At 49.6% G+C, this 27423-nt stretch overlaps 1 protein-coding gene across 1 annotated transcript; it reads left to right on the forward strand.

Annotated features, from left to right (window-relative positions):
• Positions 1–577: 577 nt before the first annotated feature.
• LOC142483242 (uncharacterized) lies at positions 578–25574 on the forward strand. Its single transcript, XM_075583305.1, has 12 exons — positions 578–809; positions 8571–11999; positions 12348–12449; positions 13320–13438; positions 14083–14141; positions 14567–14706; positions 16461–16520; positions 16842–17010; positions 18076–18243; positions 21850–21950; positions 24006–24070; positions 24347–25574. Exons 1-12 carry the CDS (start codon positions 758–760, stop codon positions 24404–24406), a joined length of 4524 nt encoding a protein of 1507 aa, XP_075439420.1. The 5' UTR covers positions 578–757; the 3' UTR covers positions 24407–25574.
• The last annotated feature ends 1849 nt before the right edge of the window (positions 25575–27423 follow it).

The raw sequence follows: 27423 nt of genomic DNA on the forward strand, positions 1-27423 counted from the left end.
TTCATAGTTAGACACCATTATCCTTAGTTTGTAGGGTCTCTGTGCTGTGTAGGATCTCACAGTGAGACCCCATTATCTTCAGTTTGTAGGGTCTCTGTGCTGTGTAGGATCTCACAGTGAGACCTCATTATCCTCAGTGTGTAGGGTCTCTGTGCTGTGTAGGATCTCACAGTGAGACCTCATTATCCTCAGTGTGTAGGGTACTGTGCTGTGTAGGAATTCACAGTGAACACCATTTATTCTCAGTTTGTAGGGTCTCTGTGTACTGTAGGATATGACAGTAAGAACCCATTATCCTCAGTTTTGTAGGGTCTCTGTGTCGTGTAGGATATGACAGCAAGATCCCATTATCCTGGTGCTTATTTTTACGCTCTCTTATCCCACAATCTCAGTGATATTACACAACTGGCCTTTGCACCCTATAAATTACGCACTTCGTGTTTCATGAAACCCCCCACCCACTCCCTCCTCCTTTGTAATCTCCGTTCCTATGTCACCTGCAACACATCCTTCCCCAATACACCTATCTATAAATATAACCCCCTGCACTGCCAGAGGCTCATTTAGGAAGCAGGTTCCAAGAGAGCGCAGGCACGGGGCAAAAAAAGAAGAGCGTCTGAGAGAGCGGTGAGGAAGACAGTGCATAGAGCGCGGCAGGAGACATCACTGAGAGACTAAGAGCCTTCTTCTATATTCACCGGAGACACCACTTTTTGTCCGGAACGTTCCATTGGACATCTCTGGTAGAACCTGTAGGATGGGGACCCTGTGGCGGTCTCGGCTTCTCCTGATCTCCTGTCTGATGACCAGTAAGTGATCCATGTTTCTCATGTCACATCCCCTGCCCGCTCTGTCTGCGTCACAGGAACACCCAAGGAGCCTTCAGGCCTCCAGGCCAAGCTCCTGCGGTGTCGGTAAAAATGGGAACAGGGGGACAGTGACAGGGGAGAGTCGCAGTGAGAAGGAGCAGAAGGGGACAAGGGAAGGCACAATGGGGTGAGAATGAACTCCCATGGCATGGCGTACCTTTTTTTATTACGATATGTATGGAGATACCTGATCTCATCTATGACAATGTCTACTTGACATCTGCAGTCGCACATCCCATCACCACATCCCACCACCACAGCCTGGAAACCCCTAGCGAACGATATCGGCACACACTGTCCTGTCCACGTTATAATACCCAAGAATTAGAGATAAAGGTAAAACCACTCAATCGGCTTGATGGATTGGCACCAAATTTGGAACGTTTGCCGTCGGGAGATGTGACATCCTGGGTGCTAAATTTGGTAGCAATCCGTGTAGCCGATTGCGATACAGAGGTGTCAGAAGTTAGGTGTTATCAATGGCAATTTCACACTTTTATGGTTCTCTTTATCACCCATCTCATATTTCTGAGAAGAAAACAGCTAGACGTAGTTAGTTGAGGTTTGGGGAGAGGGGGGGGGCGAGGGGGGGAATGGAGGGGTAGAAGTGTCTGTCCTGTTTTGTTGTTGGGTTTTCAGACCATTTCCCCCTATTTCTTTTTCCTATTGCCGTGGAACGCGTTTACTGTACCTGCTGTGACCTCACGGCGCAAGCTTCACATTTGCGCTCTTCAGCTTGATAGGATTCCCTACTCCCTGACACCCCCCCCCCGAAAGCACCACACTAATGCCCTCCTCCGCTCCTCGCCCTCGCGGACATCCTCCCCCACCCCTAACCTTTCATTGCATGGGCAGTAACACTATGGACACCTAATGATATACAGGTGAAATTAGCTTTCTTTTATAGCCCCGGCCGGGGTGTGGGTTAGTCCATGCACCCTCTAGGGGCAGGGCCATCAACAGTCCCCAAGGGCCCCCAACTGGTGAGGTTAAGGATAGCCCTGCTTCAGCACAGGTGGCTCAATCATAGACTGCTCTAGGGGTGGTCTTCTCCAGTCCTCAAGGGTCATCTACAGTCGTGTTGTTAACACTCAATCAGTGGCTCAGTCAACGACTGCACTGCCTGTGCTGAAGCAGGGATTTCACTTAACAACTTGACATATTGATGGCCCATGAGGGCTGGCCACCCCTGCCCCTAGAGCAGTCTACAATTGAGCCACCTATGCTGAAGCAGGGCTATCCTTAACCTCCCCCTGTTGGTGGCCCTTGAGAATTGGAGTTGGCCACCCTTGACCCTAGGACACGTTTGCTACATGTAAAGCCGCCATGACACTTGTAACCACCCCGGGTTTGGGCAATGGGGGAAGGGACCCGACTTCCATATCTGGTTAAAATTCCCGCCCCGTGTGCCGTCGCGTCGCTGCCCGGGATGACGGTTCACGTGGTCCCGCGTGGCTCCCCGGCCAGACTGCAGCCTGAAGGTTGGTGGAACGGGGATATTATGCCTTGCCCGTCGGCGCTGGTAAAAGAGACGTGGTTCAGCCAGTCCTGCTCACCTTCCGACTGCCGTCAGGGACGGCTCAACCCCCGATATTGTCGTGTACTGGTCCGTAACGTACGGGGGAGGCGGGGGGTGGGGGGGGATAGCGTCACCTCGTCTATACAGAAGCGGACACTTGGCCGCGACAATCTCGTCGTGACCAAATCTCCGCAGGTGTTAGGCCATCGCTGGACGCTTGGCGTTGGACGCTTCACCATTAAATTAAAGTAAGGGTGGGGGGGGGGGTTGTGGTAAGAGTAGGGGGTAAGGATAGGGGTTTTTAGGGTAGTGTTCGTATTAGGGGTTAAGATTAGGGTTTTTAGGGTGAGGTCTCACCTCGGCGCCCTGGGTTCGTAATATTTCTCCCTGCAACAATTTGGCGTTGTTGTATCCAATAAGGTTACCCGCCGCCGCTCCAGAAACCCGCGCACAGTTACATCATTATTTCCACTTTATTCTAGTTCCGTTTCACCTTCGTCAAGACCAAACCAGATACAGCCACGCAGTAATGTAGCCACGCAGCGATGCAGTAATGTAGCCATGCAGCGATGCAGTAATGTAGCCATGCAGCGATGCAGTAATGTAGCCACGCAGCCATGCAGTAATGTAGCCACGCAGCGATGCAGCAATGCAGCCATGCAGCGATGCAGCAATGCAGCCATGCAGCGATGCAGTAATGTAGCCACGCAGCGATGCAGCAATGCAGCCATGCACCCACGCAGCAATGCAGCCACGCATCCATACAGCAATGCAGCCACGCATCCATACAGCAATGCAGCCACGCATCCATACAGCAATGCAGCCACGCATCCATACAGCAATGCAGCCACGCATCCATGCAGCAATGCAGCCACGCATCCATACAGCAATGCAGCCACGCATCCATGCAGCAATGCAGCCACGCAGTAATGTAGCCACGTACCCATGCAGTAATGTAGCCACGTACCCACGCAGCAATGCAGCCACGCAGCAATATAGCCACGTACCCACGCAGCAATGCAGCCACGCATCCATACAGCAATGCAGCCACGCATCCATACAGCAATGCAGCCACGCATCCATACAGCAATGCAGCCACGCATCCATACAGCAATGCAGCCACGCATCCATGCAGCAATGCAGCCACGCATCCATACAGCAATGCAGCCACGCATCCATACAGCAATGCAGCCACGCATCCATACAGCAATGCAGCCACGCATCCATACAGCAATGCAGCCACGCATCCATACAGCAATGCAGCCACGCATCCATACAGCAATGCAGCCACGCATCCATACAGCAATGCAGCCACGCATCCATACAGCAACGCAGCCACGCATCCATACAGCAATGCAGCCACGCATCCATACAGCAATGCAGCCACGCATCCATACAGCAATGCAGCCACGCATCCATACAGCAATGCAGCCACGTATCCATACAGCAATGCAGCCACGCATCCATACAGCAATGCAGCCACGCAGTAATGTAGCCACGTACCCACGCAGTAATGTAGCCACGTACCCACGCAGTAATGTAGCCACGTACCCACGCAGTAATGTAGCCACGTACCCACGCAATAATGTAGCCACGTACCCACGCAGTAATGTAGCCACACAGCCATACAGCAATGCAGCCACGCATCCATACAGCAATGAAGCCACGCAGCCATACAGCAATGAAGCCACGCAGCCATGCAGCCATGCAGCCACGCACCAATGCAGCCACACTGCAATGCAGCCACACAGCCATGCAGCAATGCAGCCACACAGCTAGGCAGTCATGCAGCCATACAGCAATGCAGCCACACAGCTAGGCAGTCATGCAGCCATACAGCAATGCAGCCACGCAGCAGCGCAGAGATGCAGCCACGCAGAGATTCAGGGTGGAGAGAGGAGGGAGAGCATGGTGAGAGAAGGTGGAGAGAGGTGAGGAGGGGGAGCATGGTGAGAGAGTGTGGGGAGAGTAGGGAGAGCATGGTGAGAGAGTGTGGAGAGAGGTGAGGAGGGGGAGCATGGTGAGAGAGTGTGGGGAGAGTAGGGAGGACATGGAGGGAGAGGGTAGAGAGAGAGGTGAGGAGGGGGAGCATGGTGAGAGAGTGTGGGGAGAGTAGGGAGAGCATGGTGAGAGAGGGTGGAGAGAGGTGAGGAGGGGGGGCATGGTGAGAGAGTGTGGGGAGAGTAGGGAGGACATAGAGAGAGATGGTGGAGAGAGGTGAGGAGGGGAGCATGGTGAGAGAGTGGGAAGAGTAGGGAGAGCATGGAGAGAGAGGGTGGAGAGAGGTGAAGAGGGGGAGCATGGTGAGAGTGGGTGGAGAGATGAGGAAGAGCATGGAGAGAGAGGGTGGTGGAGGAGGGAGAGCATTGTGAGAGAGGATGGAGAGGTGAGGAGGGGGAGCATGGTGAGACTGGGTGGAGAAAGGAGGGAGAGCATGGAGAGAGAGGAGGGAGAGAGGAGTGAGAGCATTGTGAGAGAGGGTGGAGAGAGGTGAGTAGGGAGAGCATGGAGAGAGAGGGTGGAGAGAGGAGCAGAGGGAGAGCATGGCGAGAAAGGGTGGCGAAAGGAGAGGAGCAGGGCCGCCAACAGGGTGGGTCTGCCGGGGTTGCAGTCCCGGGCCCGGTGACTCAAGGGGCCCGCCGGACCCCTGTCAGGAAAAAAAATGGTGAGAGAGGGTATTGAGAGGAGAGGAGGCAGAACATGGTGAGAGAGGGTGGAGAGAGGAGGGAGAGCCTGGTGAGAGAGGACTTGATGCAGATGTGTGACATGAGCCACTATATATACATAGAATAATAGAATAATCTAGACTTTATTAAATTGACATTACAGGTGAGAAACCAAACGGCCAAAAGCCGGGAAATCCAGAAATATGCCCCCTTCCTTTGGCTTTGCATGACATCATGCATGACATCATCAATGACATGTCAAAGGGTGTCATTCAAAACACTCCGAACCGCGTCTAGCCCATTATAGGACTAAAGCTGCCGTGTACGTAACTATTATTTATAATATGAAAGAGCGATGTTAGCGGAAATTGGACTGGATAGAAAAACGTGACAAAGTTTTGCACAGAGCTAAGGGACTAATAGAGTAAGGGGAATTCCAACAGATAAACGTACAGTGTAGTATCTATACAGGAAACATAATAACATTATAAATATATATTCTTTTGTGGATGGTCTTTGTGTTCAAACATATTTAGCATCATTCTAAATTATGTAATTAGATTCAATTGGTGAGGTCATCGGTAATGTCGTGCCGAGACACACACACACACACACACACACACACACACACACACACACACACACACACACACACACACACACACACACACACACACACACACACACACACACACACACACACACACACACACACACACACACACACACACACACACACACACACAGACACAGACACAGACACACACACAGACACACACACACACGGGGACACACGGACACATGGGGACACATGGACACACGGGGACACACACACGGACACACATGGACACACAGACACGGACACACAGACACACACACAGACACACACACTCACACACAGACACACACACGGTGACACACACAGGCACACAGGGACACACACACACACACACAGACACACACAGACACACACACAGACACACACATACAGACACACACATGGACACACACACACAGACACACACACACACACACACACACACAGATACAGACACACACAGACACACACACAGACGCACACACAGACGCACACACACAGACACACAGACACACACGCACACACACAGACACACACACACACAGACACAAACACACACACAGACACACACACACACACACAGACACACACACACACAGACACACACACACACACACACACACACACACACACACACACACACACACACACACACACACACACACACACACACACACACACACACACAGACCCACAAACACACACAGACACATACACAGCGAAAGGGTTAACCTCTCACAGTCTGTGGGGCCATTAACCCCTAAAGTCTCTAGCTAGGAAACCCTTAACCTCTCCCCAGTCTGTAACCAGTAACCCCTTAACCTCTATCCCAGTCTGTAACCAGTAACCCCTTAACCTCTCCCCAGTCTGTAACCAGTAACCCCTTAATCTCTCCCCCAGTGTGTAACCAGTAACCCCTTAACCTCACCCCCAGTGTGTAACCAGTAACCCCTTAACCTCTCCCCCAGTGTGTAACCAGTAACCCCTTAACCTCTCTCCCCAGTCTGTAACCAGTAACCCCTTAACCTCTCCCCCAGTCTGTAACCAGTAACCCCTTAACCTCTCCCCCAGTTTGTAACCAGTAACACCGTAACCTCTCCCCCAGTCTGTAACCAGTAACTCCTTAACCTCTCCAACAGTCTGTAACCAGTAAGCCCTTAACCTCTCCCCCTGTCTATAACCAGTAACCCCTTAACCTCTCACCAGTCTGTAACCAGTAACCCCTTAACCTCTCCCCCCAGTGTGTAAACAGTAACCCCTTAACATCTCTCCCAGTCTGTAACCAGTAACCCCTTAACCTCTCTCCCTGTCTGTAACCAGAAACACCTTAACCTCTCCCCCAGTCTGTAACCAGTAAGCCCTTAACCTCTCCCCAGTCTGTAACCAGTAACCCCTTAACCTCTCCCCCAGTCTGTAACCAGTAACCCCTTAACCTCTCCCCCAGTCTGTAACCAGTAACCCCTTAACCTCTCCCCCAGTCTGTAACCAGTAACCCCTTAACCTCTCCCCCAGTCTGTAACCAGTAACCCCTTATCCTCTCCCCCAGTGTGTAACCAGTAACCCCTTAACCTCTCTCCCCAGTCTGTAACCAGTAACCCCTTAACCTCTCCCCCAGTCTGTAACCAGTAACCCCTTAACCTCTCCCCCAGTGTGTAACCAGTAACCCCTTAACCTACCCCCAGTGTGTAACCAAAAAACCCCTCAACCTCTCTCTGAGTGTGTAACCAGTAACCCCTTAACCTCTCTCTAAGTGTGTAACATGTAACCACCTAACCTCTCCCCCAGTCTGTAACCAGTAACCCCTTAACCTCTCTCACAGTGTGTAACCAGTAAAACCTTAACCTCTCCCCCTGAATGTAACCAGTAATCCCTTAACCTCTTCCAGTGTGTAACCAGTAACCCCTTAACCTCTCTCAGTGTGTAACCAGCAACTCCTTAACCTCTTCCCCAGTCTGTAACCAGTAACCCCTTAACCTCTCCCCGTGTTTAACCAGTAACCCCTTAACCTCTCCCCCACTGCGCAACCAGTAACCTCTTAACCTCTCCCCCAGTCTGTAACAAGTAACCCCTTAATCTTTCCCCCAGTCTGTAACCACAACTCTTTAACCTCTGCCCCAGTCTGTACCCAGTAATCCCTTAACCTCTCCCCAGTCTGTAACCAGTAATTCCTTAACCTCTCCCCAGTCTGTAACCAGCAACTCCTTAACCTCTCCCCAATCTATAATCAGCAACACCTTAAGCTCGCCCCAGTCTGTAACCAGTAACCCCTTAACCTAACTCCCAGTCTGTAACCAGCAACTCCTTAACCTCTCCCCCAGTCTGTACCCAGTAACCCCTTAACCTCTCCCCTCCTCTGTAACCAGTAACCCCTTAACCTCTCCCCTCCTCTATAACCAGTAACCCCTCAACCTCTCCCCCAGTCTGTAACAAGTAACCTCTTAATCTCTCCCCCAGTCTGTAACCAGCAACTTCTTAACCTCTGCCCCAGTGTGTACCCAGTAACGCCTTAACCTCTCCCCAGTCTGTAACAAGCAAAACCTTAACCTCTCCCCCAGTCTTTAACCAGCAACCCCTTAAGCTCCCCCCAGTCTTTAACCAGCAGCCCCTTAAGCTCCCCCCAGTCTGTAACCAGTAACCCCTTATCCTCTCCCCCAGTCTGTAACCAGCAACCTCAAGCTCTCCCCAGTCTGTAACTAGTAACCCCTAAATGTCTCCCTCCATCTGTAGGACCAGTGAACCCTTAACCTCTTTCTCAGTGTGTGGCCAGTAACCCCTTAACACCCCCCCAGTCTGTAACCAGTAACCCCTTAACATCTCCCCAGTCTGTAACCAGTAACCCCTTAACCTCTCCCCCAGTCTGTAAGCTGTAACCTTCTCACAAGTCTGTAGTTCCAGTAACATCATAACCTCTCTTCTAGCCTGCAGGACTAATAACACAACAGCATCGACTGAATCAAAATCAGAAACACAAGCCACACCTACTGAGTTACCATCAGGACCATCCACTCCTACTGAGTTACCATCAGGACCATCCACACCTACTGAGTTACCATCAGTTCCATCCACTCCTACTGAGTTACCATCAGGACCATCCACACCTACTGAGTTACCATCAGTTCCATCCACTCCTACTGAGTTACCATCAGGACCATCCACATCTATTGAGTTACCATCAGGACCATCTTCACCTACTGAGTTACCATCAGGACCATCCACACCTACTGAGTTACCATCAGGACCATCCACACCTACTGAGTTAATATCAGGACCATCCACACCTACTGAGTTACCATCAGGACCATCCACACCTACTGAGTTACCATCAGCACCATCCACACCTACTGAGTTACCATCAGGACCATCAACATCTACTGAGTTACCATCAGGACCATCCACACCTACTGAGTTACCATCAGGACCATCCACAAATACTGAGTTACCATCAGGACCATCCACACCTACTGAGTTACCATCACTACCATCCACTCCTACTGAGTTACCATCAGGACCATCCACACCTACTGAGTTACCATCAGGACCATCCACACCTACTGAGTTACCATCAGTACCATCCACACCTACAGAGTTACCATCAGGACCATCCACACCTACTGAGTTACCTCCAGGACAATCCACACCTACTGAGTTACCATCAGGACCATCCACTCATACTGAGTTACCATCAGGACCATCCACACCTACTGAGTTACCATCAGGACCATCCACACCTACTGAGTTACCATCAGTTCCATCCACTCCTACTGAGTTACCATCAGGACCATCCACTCCTACTGAGTTACCATCAGGATCATCCACTCCTACTGAGTTACCATCAGGACCATCCACTCCTACTGAGTTACCATCGGGACCATCCACACCTACTGAGTTACCATCTGTTCCAACCACTCCTACTGAGTTACCATCAGGACCATCCACACCTACTGAGTTACCATCAGGACCATCCACACCTACTGAGTTACCATCAGTACCATCCACACCTACTGAGTTACCATCAGTACCATCCACACCTACAGAGTTACCATCAGGACCATCCACACCTACTGAGTTACCTCCAGGACAATCCACACCTACTGAGTTACCATCAGGACCATCCACTCATACTGAGTTACCATCAGGACCATCCACACCTACTGAGTTACCATCAGGACCATCCACTCCTACTGAGTTACCATCAGGACCATCCACGCCTACTGAGTTACCATCAGGACCATCCACACCTACTGAGTTACCATCTGTTCCATCCACTCCTACAGAGTTACCATCAGGACCATCCACACCTACTGAGTTACCATCAGTTCCATCCACACCTACTGAGTTACCATCAGTTCCATCCACTCCTACTGAGTTACCATCAGGACCATCCACACCTACTGAGTTACCATCAGGACCATCCACACCTACTGAGTTACCATCAGTACCATCCACACCTACTGAGTTACCATCAGGACCATCCACACCTACTGAGTTACCTCCAGGACAATCCACATCTAGTGAGTTACCATCAGGACCATCCACTCATACTGAGTTACCATCAGGACCATCCACACCTACTGAGTTACCATCAATACCATCCACACCTTCTGAGTTACCATCAGGACCATCCACACCTACTGAGTTACCATCAGGACCATCCTCTCCTACTGAGTTACCATCAGGACCATCCACACCTACTGAGTTACCATCAGTTCCATCCACTCCTACTGAGTTACCATCAGGACCATCCACACCTACTGAGTTACCATCAGTTCCATCCACTTCTACTGAGTTACAATCAGGACCATCCACACCTACTGAGTTACCATCAGTACCATCAACATCTACAGAGTTACCATCAGGACCATCCACACCTACTGAGTTACCTCCAGGACAATCCACACCTACTGAGTTACCATCAGGACCATCAACATCTACTGAGTTAATATCAGGACCATCCACACCTACTGAGTTACCATCAGGACCATCCACACCTACTGAGTTACCATCAGCACCATCCACACCTACTGAGTTACCATCAGGACCATCAACATCTACTGAGTTACCATCAGGACCATCCACACCTACTGAGTTACCATCAGGACCATCCACAAATACTGAGTTACCATCAGGACCATCCACACCTACTGAGTTACCATCAGTACCATCCACACCTACTGAGTTACCATCAGTACCATCAACATCTACAGAGTTACCATCAGGACCATCCACACCTACTGAGTTACCTCCAGGACAATCCACACCTACTGAGTTACCATCAGGACCATCCACTCCTACTGAGTTACCATCAGGACCACCCACACCTACTCAGTTACCATCAGGACCATCCACACCTACTGAGTTACCATCAGCACCATCCACACCTACTGAGTTACCATCCGTACCATCCACACCTACTGAGTTACCATTAGGACCATCCACTCCTACTGAGTTACCATCAGGACCATCCACTCCTACTGAGTTACCATCAGTTCCATCCACTCCTACTGAGTTACCATCAGGACCATCCACACCTACTGAGTTACCATCAGTACCATCCACTCCTACTGAGTTACCATCAGGACCATCCACACCTACTGAGTTACCATCAGGACCATCCACACCTACTGAGTTACCATCAGGACCATCCACACCTACTGAGTTACCATCAGGACCATCCACACCTACTGAGTTACCCTCAGGACCATCCACACCTACTGAGTTACCATCAGGACCATCCTCTCCTACTGAGTTACCATCAGGACCATCCACACTTACTGAGTTACCATCAGTTCCATCCACTCCTACTGAGTTACCATCAGGACCATCCACACCTACTGAGTTACCATCAGGACCATCCACACCTACTGAGTTACCATCAGTTCCATCCACTCCTACCGAGTTACCATCAGGACCATCCACTCCTACTGAGTTACCATCAGGACCATCCACTCCTACTGAGTTACCATCAGGACCATCCACACCTACTGAGTTACCATCAGTTCCATTCACTCCTACTGAGTTACCATCAGGACCATCCACACCTACTGAGTTACCATCAGGACCATCCACACCTACTGAGTTACCATCAGGACCATCCACACCTACTGAGTTACCATCAGGACCATCCACACCTACTGAGTTACCATCAGGACCATCCACACCTACTGAGTTACCATCAGGACCATCCACTCCTACCGAGTTACCATCAGGACCATCCACACCTACTGAGTTACCATCAGTACCATCCACACCTACTGAGTTACCATCAGAAGGACCATTCACACAGACATCTAGAAGCCCTCAAACCACCAATCCACCCAGCACTTCCAGCCTTCCTCAGAGCACAACAGGTACATCCATATTACATATTCATCCAGCATCAACTCGGTGTATCTGTACTGATCCATATCTATCCCTTATGAAATCTCAAAATTTTCTCTACGCCCTACTGCTCCTTTCATCCCCTCCGCCTCTCAAACTCTTCTTCCACATCTTTACCGCTTCCATACCCATCATCGTTTCTATAAACCCAGCTGCTTTCGTAACCACTGCATCTATCCCTCCATCTTAACCACGTACGACCCATTTGTTTCAAAACCTCTCCCTGCTTCTGTACCTCCTCGAGCTTCTGCATGTCTCCCCTGCTTCAGCTGTAACCCTTGTACTGATGATGTTCCTCTGGGGTTTGTCTGATTTAGGGCCTTTCTGTGGAAATGGCGCTTTTGACGGCATCAAGTGCGTCTGCGACCGAAACTTCTACGGAGTGCGCTGCGAGTTTATCTTGGACGAGGTTAGACCAGGTATGCAAGGATCTTCATCCCGTGACCCACCCCACCCCCCTTCCCCCAATAACGGGAGACGTTAAGTTAACACCACATTTACCAAACGGAATAATGTGGCAATAAGGCAGGGAGAACGGTAACGATGTTCCCGATGTAAATTCGTTCTGGAGAAAAGGAAATGGGAAAATAAGCCAGTGACATCCGCAATGTCGTTACTGCACCATGTGACCTATCATTATTTAGAATAGTACAGCACTGTACACAGCACTGCACACAGCACTGCACACAGCACTGCACACAGCACTGTACACAGCACTGCATGTGGAATGTATGAGGCTCCAGCACAACACTTAGATTCTAATACTTTGGATGATGCCCAAGGCAACAAGGGATTCCCATTTGGATACAAACTGGTTCCACCCATTTCAATAGCAGCAAGATTATTACTGATGCTCTCTACCCCCTCCCCCTCCCCCCCCCCCCAGGGGTGATTCCTCCATGTTTTCTTTATGTTGATATTCAAACATAGATGCTCGACTCCGAAGGTAACATAACTCCTCATGTGAGCCCGTCCCCCACTTTGTAATTATAACTCTCACTTTTTGGTGAGCTTGACATATATACAGGGCACACACACACACATATATATACTGTGTGTGTGTGTGTGTGTGTGTGTGTGTGTGTGTGTGTGTGTGTGTGTGTGTGTGTGTGTGTGTGTGTGTGTGTGTGTGTGTGTGTGTGTGTGTGTGTGTGTGTATATATATATATATATATATATATATTATAATGTTCATAGAGTATTTGAGGGGCAATTAAAATGGGGGTGGGGGGTGTTAAGCCACTGAAAATCCTGCCATGTCCTTACGTCTCTGGCTTCCTTTGTTATAGAGAAGGTCATCGCTAAAATTAATGTCACTGTCACGGTGGAGAATGAAGAATTCAATGAAAAGCTAACGGACACAACATCCCAGGGATATAAAGACTTCGAGAAAAGGTTCCGGGAGCAAGTATGTGTGGGGGGAACGGTGGGGGGAGGAGGCGTTTATACTTTTAACGATGTCACCTCCACAGTGTGGCACCAGCCGGCGGGAGGTCACTGCTTCACCACGGGAAGATTCTTGTTCTTGTTGGCGCAAAACGCATTGGCGGGTTTTAAAGAGTCTTGTTCTTGTTGGCGCAAAACGCGTTGGCGGGTTTTAAATGGCTAATCAATAAACGTATATGTTTTTGGCACTCTAGCCCTGAGGTTTTTGGTTGAACTGCACCGTCCCTTTCAAAATCAACCTCTCTGATTAAGATACGGTATGAGTACTGTATGCTATCGCGGCTTTAGTATTAAAAGGAGCATTATTGTTACTGTTATAGTATTTATTCCCAATGTGCCAACGTGATCCAAAAGAGCCGCAGAATGGGGTGCGAAAGCTAAAATACAAATAATAAAAGATACAAAAATATTACTAGACTTAAAGAAAACGTCAGAAGAGGTAGATATATTCTTGATCCTAAGGTTACAATATAAATGGAAAAAGTGGGAGAGAAGAGACAGAAGATGCGTTGGGGCGAGAGGTTGGTGCTGGTGATGCTCTGTACTTGGAGTATATTTCTAGTAGCTGGGATGCATTGGGTGACAGATTTCTCTCCTATTCTGCAGATGGGAATCTTGTATATAAACGTCACCAACTACAATGGAGTAAGGATCACCTTCATCAGGTGAGAAACCCTCCCAGGACCACCCAAAGCCAGCAGATACAGAGGAGAAGGTTATATCTGATGCCCTCGCCGTCACTGAGTGTTCCCCTGTCACTGCACAGATCATAACAACACACATGGTGTCAGAAGTGGGATTATATTATCCAGTGTCCAATCACCACGGGCCAGATCCATAAAACTCCATCAAATGACTTAACGTTGATGTTATCTTAAGAGGGGTCTGACCCAAAGAGTATGGGGGATATGTACAGGTCGTTGATGACATTTATTTAATAACGGTACCAGTTACAAAGGGGAAATGAGCGACTCTGTGGCATGTCCGGAGCAATGCTGCAGTTGTCGATGCTTGATTCATGACTTTGTTTTGCTCTACCCCTCTTTCTAGTCTCCCTTCTAACCTCTCTACCCCCGTTTCTCTCTTCCAGGAAAGGAAGTATTGTTGTCGAACATGTAGTGCTGCTGGAAGTTGATTTTGCCAAATATAGAGAGCAGTATGCAGAGGCTGTGGAAAGGCTTAATGAGACTTTAAGACATTCCAACTGCACAACAATAGAATTTACCAAAGGTAAGTGCAGAGATGGGGATGTGTGCGCTATGGAAAATGCAGACACGTACACACACACACAAACACACGTACACACACACACAAACACATGTACACACACACACACTTCTGCAGGTGCCTCTGCACAGGCAGATTCAAACACCGGGAAACTGGATGCCGCCCACCCATCGCGTGCTTAAAACCCGGCCGATTATTTAACAGATGAGCCGTTAGCGCGTCCGCGCCGAATCTGTTGATTCCTGGAGCCTCTTTGGCACCATCGCCGGCCGACATGTTCTAATCTGTGACTGGCACCGCGCCGCGCTTATCAAAGAAGGAAACGTGCCCTTCGGTAGTTTCTTAACTTCGCCGTTACACCCCAACATCACGGCCGCACCGTCACACGCAAGGCAAACGAAATGATTATTTGGGGGGGGGGGGGGTGCCAACTTCGCCCTGGGAAAAAAGGTTCCGGTTACACAGCACCGAGACGCACCGTCACAGAAAAAGCACGGCTAATATTTCATTGCAGTTGGGGCTTTAGTTACATAATTAGGCCGCAGTATGGTAAGTTTGCGCCCCCCCTCCCCCTCCCCACTCCAAGGTAACCTGAAATCAGGCAAGTCGGGAATTCGAATTCCATTTTGTTTAGCGTGCAATGAGCGGCTAGCTTGTCCCGCGCTTGGTAAAAATGTCTAACGCAAACTCCAATGTCAATAAAATATTAGAGATCGTTAAAGATGTGCAGGAGTTGATGCAGCAGGATATATGCAAGGTTTTGCACAAACACAGACATGTGTGTCCACAGATATATATATGTATGTATGCATATATGTCTTTATTTATATAGCGCAATTAATGTACATAGCGCGTCACAGCAGTAATACACGGGGTAATCATATAAATAACAAATAATACACATAACACATAAAGGGGAGAAGTGTTTCAGACATAAAAGTAACATTTTGGGAAGAGGAGTTCCTGCTCCGAGGAGCTTACACTCTATTTGGTAGGTAGGGAGAATGTACAGAGACAGTAGGAGGGAGTTCTGGTAAGTGCGTCTACAGGGGGCCAAGCTTTATGTATGAGGTGTATAGTATCAGCCACGGAGCTACTCATATGCTTCTTTAAGCAGGTATGTTTTAAGGTGGGTCTAAAAGGTGGATAGAGAGGGTGCTAGTCGGGTACTGAGGGGAAGGGCATTCCAGAGGTGCGGGGCAGTCAGTGAGAAAGGTTTAAGGCTGGAGAGGGCTTTAGATACATAGGGGGTAGAAAGAAGACATGCTTGAGTGGAACACAAGAGTCGGGATGGTGTATAACGAGAAATTAGGGCAGAGATGTAAGGAGGGGCAGAAGAGGGTAAAGCTTTAAAAGTGAGGAGGAGAATTGAGTGTGAGATGTGGGATTTGGTAGGAAGCCAGGAGAGGGATTTCAGGATGGGAGGCGCTGAGACAGATCTAGGAAAGAGCAGCGTGATTCTGGCAGCAGCGTTTAGGATAGATTGTTGGGGAGACAGGTGAGAGGCAGGAAGGCCGGACAGCAGGAGGTTACAGTAATCGAGACGTGAGAGAATGAGGGCCTGAGTCAGAGTTTTAGCAGTCGGGCAACAGAGGAACGGGCGTATCTTAGTTATATTGCGGAGGAAAAAGCGACAGGTTTAGCTACCTTTTCAATGTGAGCAGAGAATGTGTGTGTGTACAGTAGATATATTCAAAGATGCATACACTCTCCCTTAGTGCCTGATGTGTAAGTCATTGTGTCCTTTTCTTTCACAGAAACCTTGTGCTTTGTTCCAAACACAGAGAAAATCAACAACAATGAGATAGATTTAACAGGTAAGGGTGGTGACTGTATGTACATAGCAGCCAATATATTCCCTATGGGTATCAGTGACACCCTGCGGTCACTGTGTGTATGTAGCAGGGTATATTCCCTATGGGTATCAGTGACACCCTGCGGTCACTGTGTATATAGCAGGGTATATTCCCTATGGGTATCAGTGACTCCCTGCGGTCACTGTGTGTATATAGCAGGGTATATTCCCTATGGGTATCAGTGACACCCTGCGGTCACTGTGTGTATGTAGCAGGGTATATTCCCTATGGCTGTGGTCACTACTTATTGCAGGAAGTTATAACCTCTGTGGTTGCCCTCAGATTTATGTTCAGAGCTGAATTCGATCCCTCCGGAGCTGCATCAATATTTCTACGGTGTCAACATCTCCAACCAGCTCGTCTGTGTCACCAACTGCAGTACCGATAACGTCCACAACATCGACTGCAACCAGGGGCAGTGCTCAGTCACCAGGGCGGGACCCAACTGCTAGTGAGACCATCACCCATCCCTACTTACCCCCCTCCCCATCTATTTCTTTCCCTCCTTCAACCTTTCTACCTCTCCATGTCTCTCTCTAATCTCCACATCCATCCTCTCCCTCCCCAACCAGTTGATGTCCCTCATTCTGCCCTCTCTCCGTCAGTCATCCGTTCCTCCTCTTCCCCTCGATCCTTACTTTCACTTTTCACCACATTTCTATCCTTTCTCTCTCCCCGTCCCGCCATGCATTATTCCTCTTCCTCTTTCCTTCTGACTCTCCCGGGTCCTCAGTAGAAGACACGTCCGTTGTTTCACACACGGGATTCCCTCACGGCGAGAGGCAGAGTCCCTCCAGAGTCGCCGGCTTTACCGCCGCTGAACCCAACGATGTCCCCATGGCGGAACTCACGTTGCACCGAGGACTCGGCGCGTTTCGCAGAGTTTGGTCTGCTTCGTCAGGAGTAGGTGTGTCCTCTTCAATAAATAGTCCACTTAACCAAGTACTTAGTCCCAGAATAAAAAAAAGTCCGGCTTAATGGTAGAAATGCTGGTGCTTCGGAAATAAAGGAAGTAGAAGGTGAGGTGGAGGTCCTTGACCAGGGAGATGAGCGGCACACACAGAACCGGGGTACTGACGTTTTCAGTGTCGGGATTTAGGGTTCTCTGTTCTCACGCCCTCCCGGGAGACACTGCCTGGAGTGTCCAGTGCATGGACCAGGTCCTTTCCTGTATCGGAACCGTGGGTCACGAGGACCACACCCTCACCTTCTACTCCCTTTATTCCCGGGGCCAACAGCATTTCTACCATTGAGAAGAGCACCGGGCTTTATTTATTCTTGGACTATGTCCTTGGGTTAAGTGGACTATTTATTGAAGACTCCCTGGAGCACACACCTACTCCTGAAGAAGCAGACCGAGCTCTGCAAAACGTATCGAGTCCGGGGTGCAACATTTACTGCACTGTTTCTGCGCTTCTATTTGTATACACAGAATATATATATATAGATATATATGGTCCCACACACTCTCCGTTTTTCTCTCTATTAACGCTCTCTTTCTTTTCTCTCTCCTCAGCTGTGAGAGCTCAGATCAGTTCTGGTACACAGGACATCGATGTCAGACGGCTATCAGTAAGCCAGGTGTATACGGAGGGGTCGGGGCCGGCCTGGCTGTCCTCCTCATCGTCATCGTCGCCCTGGCTGTCATCTCGTGCCGACGCCGACGGCGTCCGGTCAGAGAGAAGTGAGTGTGCGCGGTGTTATAGTTACATACACACATATCACAAGCAGAGACACGGAGAACCTCGATACGCGGGGAGACGAGGACGGGGTCCGGTCAGAGAGAAGTGAATGTGCGCGGTGTTATAGTTACATACACACATATCACAAGCAGAGACACGGAGAACCTCGATACGCGGGGAGACGAGGACGGGGTCCGGTCAGAGAGAAGTGAATGTGCGCGGTGTTATAGTTACATACACACATATCACAAGCAGAGACACGGAGAACCTCGATACGCGGGGAGACGAGGACGGCGTCCGGTCAGAGAGAAGTGAGTGTGGGCGGTGTTATAGTTACATACGCACATATCACAAGCAGAGACACGGAGAACCTCGATACGCGGAGAGACGAGGACGGGGTCCGGTCATAGAGAAGTGAGTGTGCGTGGTGTTATAGTTACATACATACATATCACAAGCAGAGACACGGAGAACCTCGATACGCGGAGAGACGAGGACGGAGTCCGGTCAGAGAGAAGTGAGTGTGCGCGGTGTTATAGTTACATACACACATATCACAAGCAGAGACACGGAGAACCTCGATACGCGGAGAGACGAGGACGGGGTCCGGTCAGAGAGAAGTGAGTGTGCGCGGTGTTATAGTTACATACACACATATCACAAGCAGAGACACGGAGAACCTCGATACGCGGAGAGACGAGGACGGGGTCCGGTCAGAGAGAAGTGAGTGTGCGCGGTGTTATAGTTACATACACACATATCACAAGCAGAGACGCGGAGAACCTCGATACGCGGAGAGACGAGGACGGGGTCCGGTCAGAGAGAAGTGAGTGTGCGTGGTGTTATAGTTACATACACACATATCACAAGCAGAGACGCGGAGAACCTCGATACGCGGGGAGACGAGGACGGGGTCCGGTCAGAGAGAAGTGAGTGTGCGTGGTGTTATAGTTACATACACACATATCACAAGCAGAGACACGGAGAACCTCGATACGCGGAGAGACGAGGACGGGAGTTACCTTTCTGTGTAATAACGGTGACACCTAACACCTCTCCCCACCCGTCTCAGGGGAACATACGTGGGGATATGGGTATTAGAATATGTATGGGTTCTAACACATTGGGATATAACACCTGTATTTCCCGTTACACGGGAGCGGTTGCGTGTGATACGTGTCAGAGGGGCCCTAGGATAAGCCGCGTGCACATTCCGGGCTCTGCATTCCCTGTAGGGGAGGGGGTGAGATATCACGGGGACTCTGGGTAATATGGGACAGGTTGTGCCCTGTGTGTGGCAGCGTGTGATTTGGGAAGTGTCACTAGGGGGAGATATGTACCTGTTATAGACATTCTCTCTTTCCCCACTCTCACTCCCCTCACTCTCTCTCCCCCTCACTCTCTCTCACGGTGACTATGGGGTAATATGGGAGACATTCTCTCTTTCCCCACTCTCTCTCTCTCCCCTCACTCTCTCTCCCCCTCACTCTCTCTCACGGTGACTATGGGGTAATATCGGACACGTTATGCCCTGTGTGTGGCAGTTTGTGATTTGGGAAGTGTCACTAGGGGGAGATATGTACCTGTTATAGACATTCTCTCTTTCCCCACTCTCACTCCCCTCACTCTCTCTCCCCCTCACTCTCTCTCACGGTGACTATGGGGTAATATCGGACACGTTATGCCCTGTGTGTGGCAGTTTGTGATTTGGGAAGTGTCACTAGGGGGAGATATGTACCTGTTATAGACATTCTCTCTTTCCCCACTCTCACTCCCCTCACTCTCTCTCCCCCTCACTCTCTCTCACAGTGACTCTGGTGTAATATGGGAGACATTCGCTTTCCCCACTCTCACTCTCTCTCTCTCCCCTCACTCTTTCTCCCCCTCACTCTCTCTCACGGTGACTATGGGGTAATATGGGACAGGTTGTGCCCTGTGTGTGGCAGTTTGTGATATGGGAAGTGTCACTAGGGGGAGATGATGTTTTGCTTTATCTAAGGAAGAGAGAAAACCCTCAAAATTGTCCTTAAAAAAAATCAATTGTTAGTCCAAATAAAAAAGGTATTTCCTAATACTTAAGTACTCACTTACTGTGCACTATCGCATCCTCTATTTAAAATCCATTATAGAACATCATTCTCGCTCTCTCTATTGTAGTATTCTCTCTTATACAGTACACTCTCTCATACGCTGCCCTCTCTCCGTCTCACTCACTCTCTCCCCTCCCGCTTCGCATGTATTTATCCCTTGCGTCTCACCCTTACTCCCTCTTTTCCTCACTCACTCCCTCCTGCCCCCCTCTCTTCTCTCACTCGCCCCTACCTTCCGTCAATTACCACACTCTCTCTCAATCCACCCTACAAAATACATACCAAAAAAAAAGAACACCCCCAGGGGGGGTCTGTGGTCCATGGGAGGAACCCCTGAGACTGCTTCAAGGAATCACTGCTCTATCCTATCCTCTCTCCTTCTCTCCCTCACCCTCTATCTCTCACCCTCTCTCCCTCACCCTCTATCTCTCTCCCTCACCCTCTATCTCTCTCCCTCTCTCCCTCACCCTCTATCTCTCTCCTTCTCTAACTCACCCTCTATCTCTCTCCCTCACCCTCTATCTCTCTCCCTCACCCTCTATCTCTCTCCCTCTCTCCCTCACCCTCTCTCTCTCCCATCTCTCCCTATCTCTTTCCCTCTCCCTCTTCCCATATATCTATCTCTATCTATCTCTATCTCACTCTCTATCCTTCTCTCTCTCGCTCTCACTATATTCTTCTCTCTCACTCTATCCTTCTCTCGCTCTCACTCTATTCTTCTCTCTCTCACTCTATCCTTCTCTCTCACTCTATCCTTCTCTCGCTCGCACTCTATTCTTCTCTCTCTCACTATATCCTTCTCTCTCACCCTATCCTTCTCTCTCTCACTCTATCCTTCTCTCCCACCCTATCCTTCTCTCTCACTCTATCCTTCTCTCTCACTCTATCCTTCTCTCTCTCTCACTATATCATTCTCTCTCTCACTCTATCCTTCTCTCTCACTCTATCCTTCTCTCCCTCACCCTCTATCTCTCTCCCTCACCCTCTATCTCTCTCCCTCTCTCCCTATCTCTCTCCCTCTCCCTCTCTCCCTCTCCCCATCTATCTATCTCTATCTCTACCTCACTCTCTATCCTTCGCTCTCTCCCTCTCACTCTATCCTTCTCTCTCTCGCTCTCACTCTAGCCTTCTCTCTCTCTCACTCTATCCTTCTCTCTCTCTCTCACTCTATCCTTCTCTCTCTCTCACTCTATCCTTCTCTCTCTCTCACTCTATCTTTCTCTCTCACTCTATTCTTCTCTCTCACTCTATCCTTCTCTCTCACTCTATCCTCTCTCTCTCTCTCTCTCTCTCTCTCTCTCTCTCTCTCTCTCTCACTCTCACTCTATCCTTCTCTCTCACTCTATCCTTCTCTCTCACTCTATCCTTCTCTCTATTCTTCTCTCTCTCACAAACTCTAGACTTTATTCTGTATCCTATTGTGTCAGGGCTCAGTTACCTGTGGGTGGAGGGGAGGGAGCATCAGCTAGTAACCCCACCTCCCCTCTCTCTCCCCCCTCTCCCCCCCCCCCCCCCCAGGCTGATAGACTCAGACCAGCGCTGGTACGAGGACGGGTGGGAAGCTGATACCCAGGAAAGAGGCAGAATTGTGAACCCAGATTCAGCCAGTAGCATGCAGGGTGAGAAATCTGCAGAGCATCGCACCAGTAACCTTTCCCATCGCAGAGAGCTGCAGAGCGTCGCGCTACTAACCACCCCCCCATCCCAGGGACCTGCAGAGCATTGCACCACTAACCTCTCCCATCCCAGAGAGCTGCAGAGTGTCACGCTACTAACTTCCCCCCCATCCCAGGGACCTGCAGAGCATTGCACCACTAACCCCTCCCATCCCAGAGAGCTGCAGAGCGTCACGCTACTAACTTCCCCCCCATCCCAGGGACCTGCAGAGCATTGCACCACTAACCTCTCCCATCCCAGAGAGCTGCAGAGCGTCGCACCACTAACCTCTCCCATCCCAGAGACCTGCAGAGTATCGCACCACTAACCCTCCCCATCCCAGAGAGCTGCAGAGTATCGCACCACTAATCCCTTCAATCACAGATACCTGCAGCACGTTGCACCACTAACCTCCCCATCCCAGAGACCTGCAGAGCATTGCACCACTAACCTCTCCATCCCAGAGTCTGCAGAACATTGCACCACTAACCCCTCCCACCCCAGAGACCTACAGAGCATCGCACCACTAACCCCTTCCATCCCAGAGACCTGCAGAGCATTGCACCACTAACCTCTCCATCCCAGAGTCTGCAGAACATTGCACCACTAACCTCTCCCATCCCAGAGACCTGCAGAGTATCGCACCACTAATCCCTCCAATCACAGATACCTGCAGCACGTTGCACCACTAACCTCCCCATCCCAGAGACTGCAGAGCATTGCACCACTAACCTCTCCTATCCCAGAGAACTGCAGAGCATCGCACCACTAAGCCCTCCCATCCCAGAGATCTGCAGAGTATCGCACCACTAATCCCTCCAATCACAGATACTGCAGCACGTTGCACCACTAACCTCCCCATCCCAGAGACCTGCAGAGCATTGCACCACTAACCTCTCCCATCCCAGAGACCTGCAGAGTATCGCACCACTAATCCCTCCAATCACAGATACCTGCAGCACGTTGCACCACTAACCTCCCCATCCCAGAGACTGCAGAGCATTGCACCACTAACCTCTCCTATCCCAGAGAACTGCAGAGCATCGCACCACTAAGCCCTCCCATCCCAGAGATCTGCAGAGTATCGCACCACTAATCCCTCCAATCACAGATACTGCAGCACGTTGCACCACTAACCTCCCCATCCCAGAGACCTGCAGAGCATTGCACCACTAACCTCTCCCACCCCAGAGACCTGCAGAGCATTGCACCACTAACCTCTCCCATCCCAGAGTCTGCAGAGCATCGCACCACTACCCCTTCCCATCCCAGAGACCTGCAGAGTATCGCACCACTAATCCCTCCAATCACAGATACCTGCAGCACGTTGCACCACTAACCTCCCCATCCCAGAGACCTGCAGAGCATTGCACCACTAACCTCTCCATCCCAGAGTCTGCAGAACATTGCACCACTAACCCCTCCCACCCCAGCGATCTGCAGAGCATCGCACCACTAACCCTGTCCATCCCAGAGACCTGCAGATTATCGCACCACTAATCCCTCCAATCACAGATACCTGCAGCACGTTGCACCACTAACCTCCTCATCCCAGAGACCTGCAGAGCGTCGCACCACTGACCTCTCCCATCCCAGAGACCTGCACAGCGTCGCACCACTAACCTCTCCCATCCCAGAGTCTGCAGAGCATCGCACCACTACCCCTTCCCATCCCAGAGACCTGCAGAGTATCGCACCACGAATCCCTCCAATCACAGATACCTGCAGCACGTTGCACCACTAACCTCTCCCACCCCAGAGACCTGCAGAGCATCGCTCCACTAACCCCTTCCATCCCAGAGACCTGCAGAGCATCGCACCACTAACCCCTTCCATCCCAGAAACCTGCAGAGCATCGCACCACTAACCCCGTCCAATCCCAGAGACCTGCACAGCTTCGCACTACTAACCCCTCCCACCCCAGAGACCTGCAGAGCATCGCACCATTACCCCATCCCATCCCAGAGACATGCAGATCATCGCTCAATTAACCCCTTTCCTGCCGGTGTCTGCTTTAGGGTCTCAAGGCTCCAGATCTGGAAACTTCCAACCGGCACTGGAGAAAGTGAATACAGATGTGAAGGTGAGAAAGGGGGGGAGAGAGAGAGCGGGGGGGGGGGGGAGAGAGAACGAGAGAGAGAACGAGAGAGAGAACGAGAGAGAGAACGAGAGAGAGAGAGAACGAGAGAGAGAGAGAGAGAACGAGAGAGAGAGAGAGAGAGAGAGAGAGAGAGAGAGAGAGAGAGAGAGAGAGAGAGAGAGAGAGAGAGAGAGAGAGAGAGAGAGAGAGAGAGAGAGAGAGAGAGAGAGAGTGGGTGACCGCCTCCTTCATTAATCCTGTCTCTTTCCCCCTCCTCAGCTGACCACCTCCAGACCTCACATTGTCCCCCTCTCTTTCCCGCCGGAGTTCAGCATGTGAAGATGCCCAGGAGAGGGAGCACTGAGCCGCTATGAACAAGCCCCCTCCTCCCCCCCAACGCCCAGCCAGCGTATATATCAAAGCGCGTACAGGTAGTCCTTGTTATCCAACGTTTCACTTTACAACGAATGGCACATCCAACGCTTTACAATGCAACCCAACGCTCACCGCCACTGATTAACATGGGACTCACTTTACAGCGGTGTCACTATCCAACGCTACTTCCAGAACCGGTTCCGTTGGATAACCGAGGACTGCCTGTATACACACTGTGTGATCTCCCCCTCCTCTATACAGGAGGCGGGAGAGGGGACGGGGGAATAATACTCATGAACGCGCAGGATTGTGAGAGTCACATTCCTACAGCCTATAATAAAACGCTCGGCCAATCAGCACGCTCCGCTCCGCACACACCTCGCCAACTTTGTGTACCCTCCCCTTCCGGCTCCTCACTTGTGGGACTGACCGTGTATAGGGGCGCTCTGATAGGCTGAGGCTGTTGTCATGGATACATCGAGCCTATACCGTATCCTCTAGGGTCCCGGAATGTTCCATTTCCACAACCAAGAGGGGTGGGGGGGGGGTTTAATTTCAATAAAAGAAATTAATTTTTTGTGAGCGGTCCCACTGAGCCGCACGAAATGAACGCGCTTGCGCGACCCAAGCTGGACTTTTTAGGCTGAGTCCCCTGTGCCGCTGACTGCCCTCATGCTTAGACAGCGGTGACGTCACCAACTCCCCAAGCATGAGCGCCGGGTGTCCTTGCAATTTCGCAAGCGTGCGCACGCGCAGGGGGGGGGGGGGGCGTTGCAGGGAAGCTGAGCGCGGTTCAAAGTTAGATTTTTTTTTGTTTACGCAAGCGCCAAGCGTGGGTGAGCGTCCGTGCCCGCGCACGAGCATGCACGCACCGCGTGAGCGGGGACATAACAATTAAAATAGCTACAAGCAACCTCGCCAAGCACCGCGCGGTCAGCGCGCTCAGCACGCTCAGCGCGCTCAGCGTCACAGGGGACTCCGCCTTACGTTGAAGAAGAATTTATGAAAAATGTCTATGACACGTGGACACACACGCGGACTCACGCGCACACGCGGTTCTTACTGGAGAGGGGACGCTGGAACGATTCCAAAGCTGCAGGGAAGGAAAAGAATAAAATATATGTACGCTGTATATGTTTGTAAATTTATTATTATAATATATTATTTTTTAAATATAATTATGCCTATTATTTTACGCACCATTTCTTACATTCATGTTATATACTGAATTACACCGAACCTATTTATATTAACTTTTATTTAACATGAATATTTGTATATTTATATATAAACTTTGTGTGTGTGTGTGTGTATATGAGTATATATATATATATATGTGTGCGTGTGTGTGTATTTCTATACATATGTATGTGTATATATATTTTAACATAGCTATTTCGCATGTTTAGATGCAGGACTGGAAATAAAACTAACTTATATCGGTATTTTTTATCTTGTTTTTCCCTGTTCCCGACTCCCCGTGCATGCATTATATGTTATAGTTACATATAGTAACATAGTAGATGAGGTTGAAAAAAGACGTACGTCCATCAAGTTCAGCCTATGCTAAATTTAGAAGACAGATACTTTATCCTATATCTATACTTATTGATCCAGAGGAAGGCAAACAAAAAACCCCAGTGTCATATCATCCAATGATATCTCATAAGGGGAAAAATAAATTCCTTCCTGACTCCAAGAATTGGCAATCGGATTACTTCCTGGATCAACATCCTTCCCATGTATACTTATTTGGTATATCCCTGTATACCTTGCCTTTCTAAAAAGATGTCCAACCTTTTTTTGAACATATTTATTGTATCTGCCATCACAGTCTCCATGGGTAATGAATCCCACACTGTAACTGCCCTTCCTGTAAATAACCCTTTCCTTTGTTGCTGGTGAAATTTAATTTCCTCCAACCTTAAGGGATGGCCCCGAGTCCTTTGTACTGCCCTTGGGATGAATAGTTCTTTTGAAAGATCCCTGTACTGTCCCTGAATATATTTGTATATAGTTATCATATCCCCTCTTAGACGCCTCTTTTGTAATGTAAATAAATCTAATTTAGCTAGCCTCTCCTCATAAGTTAGAATGTCCATCCCCTTTATTAATTTGGTGGCTCTTCTCTGGACTCTCTCTAGTTCCATAATGTCTTTTCTAAGGAGTGGTGTCCAAAATTGTACTCCATATTCAATGTGTGGTCTTACTAATGCTTTGTAAAGGGGCATAATTATGTTTACTTCCCTTCCATCCATTACCCGTTTGATGCAAGATAAGATCTTATTAGCCTTTGCAGCTACTGCATGACATTGGGCACTATTGCTAAGCCTGCTGTCTACCAGCACTCCTAAATCCTTCTCCATCAAGGATTCCTCTAATTTATCCCCATTTAATTTTAAGTCGCCTGTTTATTCTTGCTTCCCAAATGCATAACCTTACATTTATCTGTGTTAAACCTCGTCTGCCATTTACCTGCCCACGTTTCCAGTCTCTCCAAGTGCTTCTGAAGAGAAATTACATCCTGCTCTGATTCTACTACCTTACACAATTTAGTATCATCGGCAAAGATGGAGACTTTGCTCTCGATCCCAACCTCAAGGTCATTAATAAACAAGTTAAAAAGCAGGGGTCCCAGTACTGATCCCTGAGGTACTCCACTCACGACTTTAGCCAACCTGAAAAAGTTCCATATATGACAACCCTCTGTTGTCTGTCCTTCAACCCTTTTTCAATCCAGGTGCATATATTATTATTGAGTCCAACTTTCTTTATTTTGTACACCAACCTCTTGTGTGGAACCATATCAAAAGCCTTTGCAAAATCTAAGTAGACCACATCAACTGCATTACCCTGATCTAAATTCCTACTTACCTCCTCAAAGAAACAAATAAGGTTAGTTTGGCAAGATCTGTCCTTCATAAATCCATTCTGACTATTACTAATAATTTTGTTTTCCATTAGGTATTCCTGAATGTTAT

The sequence above is a fragment of the Ascaphus truei genome, unplaced genomic scaffold (genome assembly GCF_040206685.1).
Source record: "Ascaphus truei isolate aAscTru1 unplaced genomic scaffold, aAscTru1.hap1 HAP1_SCAFFOLD_311, whole genome shotgun sequence".
Classification (NCBI taxonomy): Eukaryota; Metazoa; Chordata; class Amphibia; order Anura; family Ascaphidae; genus Ascaphus; species Ascaphus truei.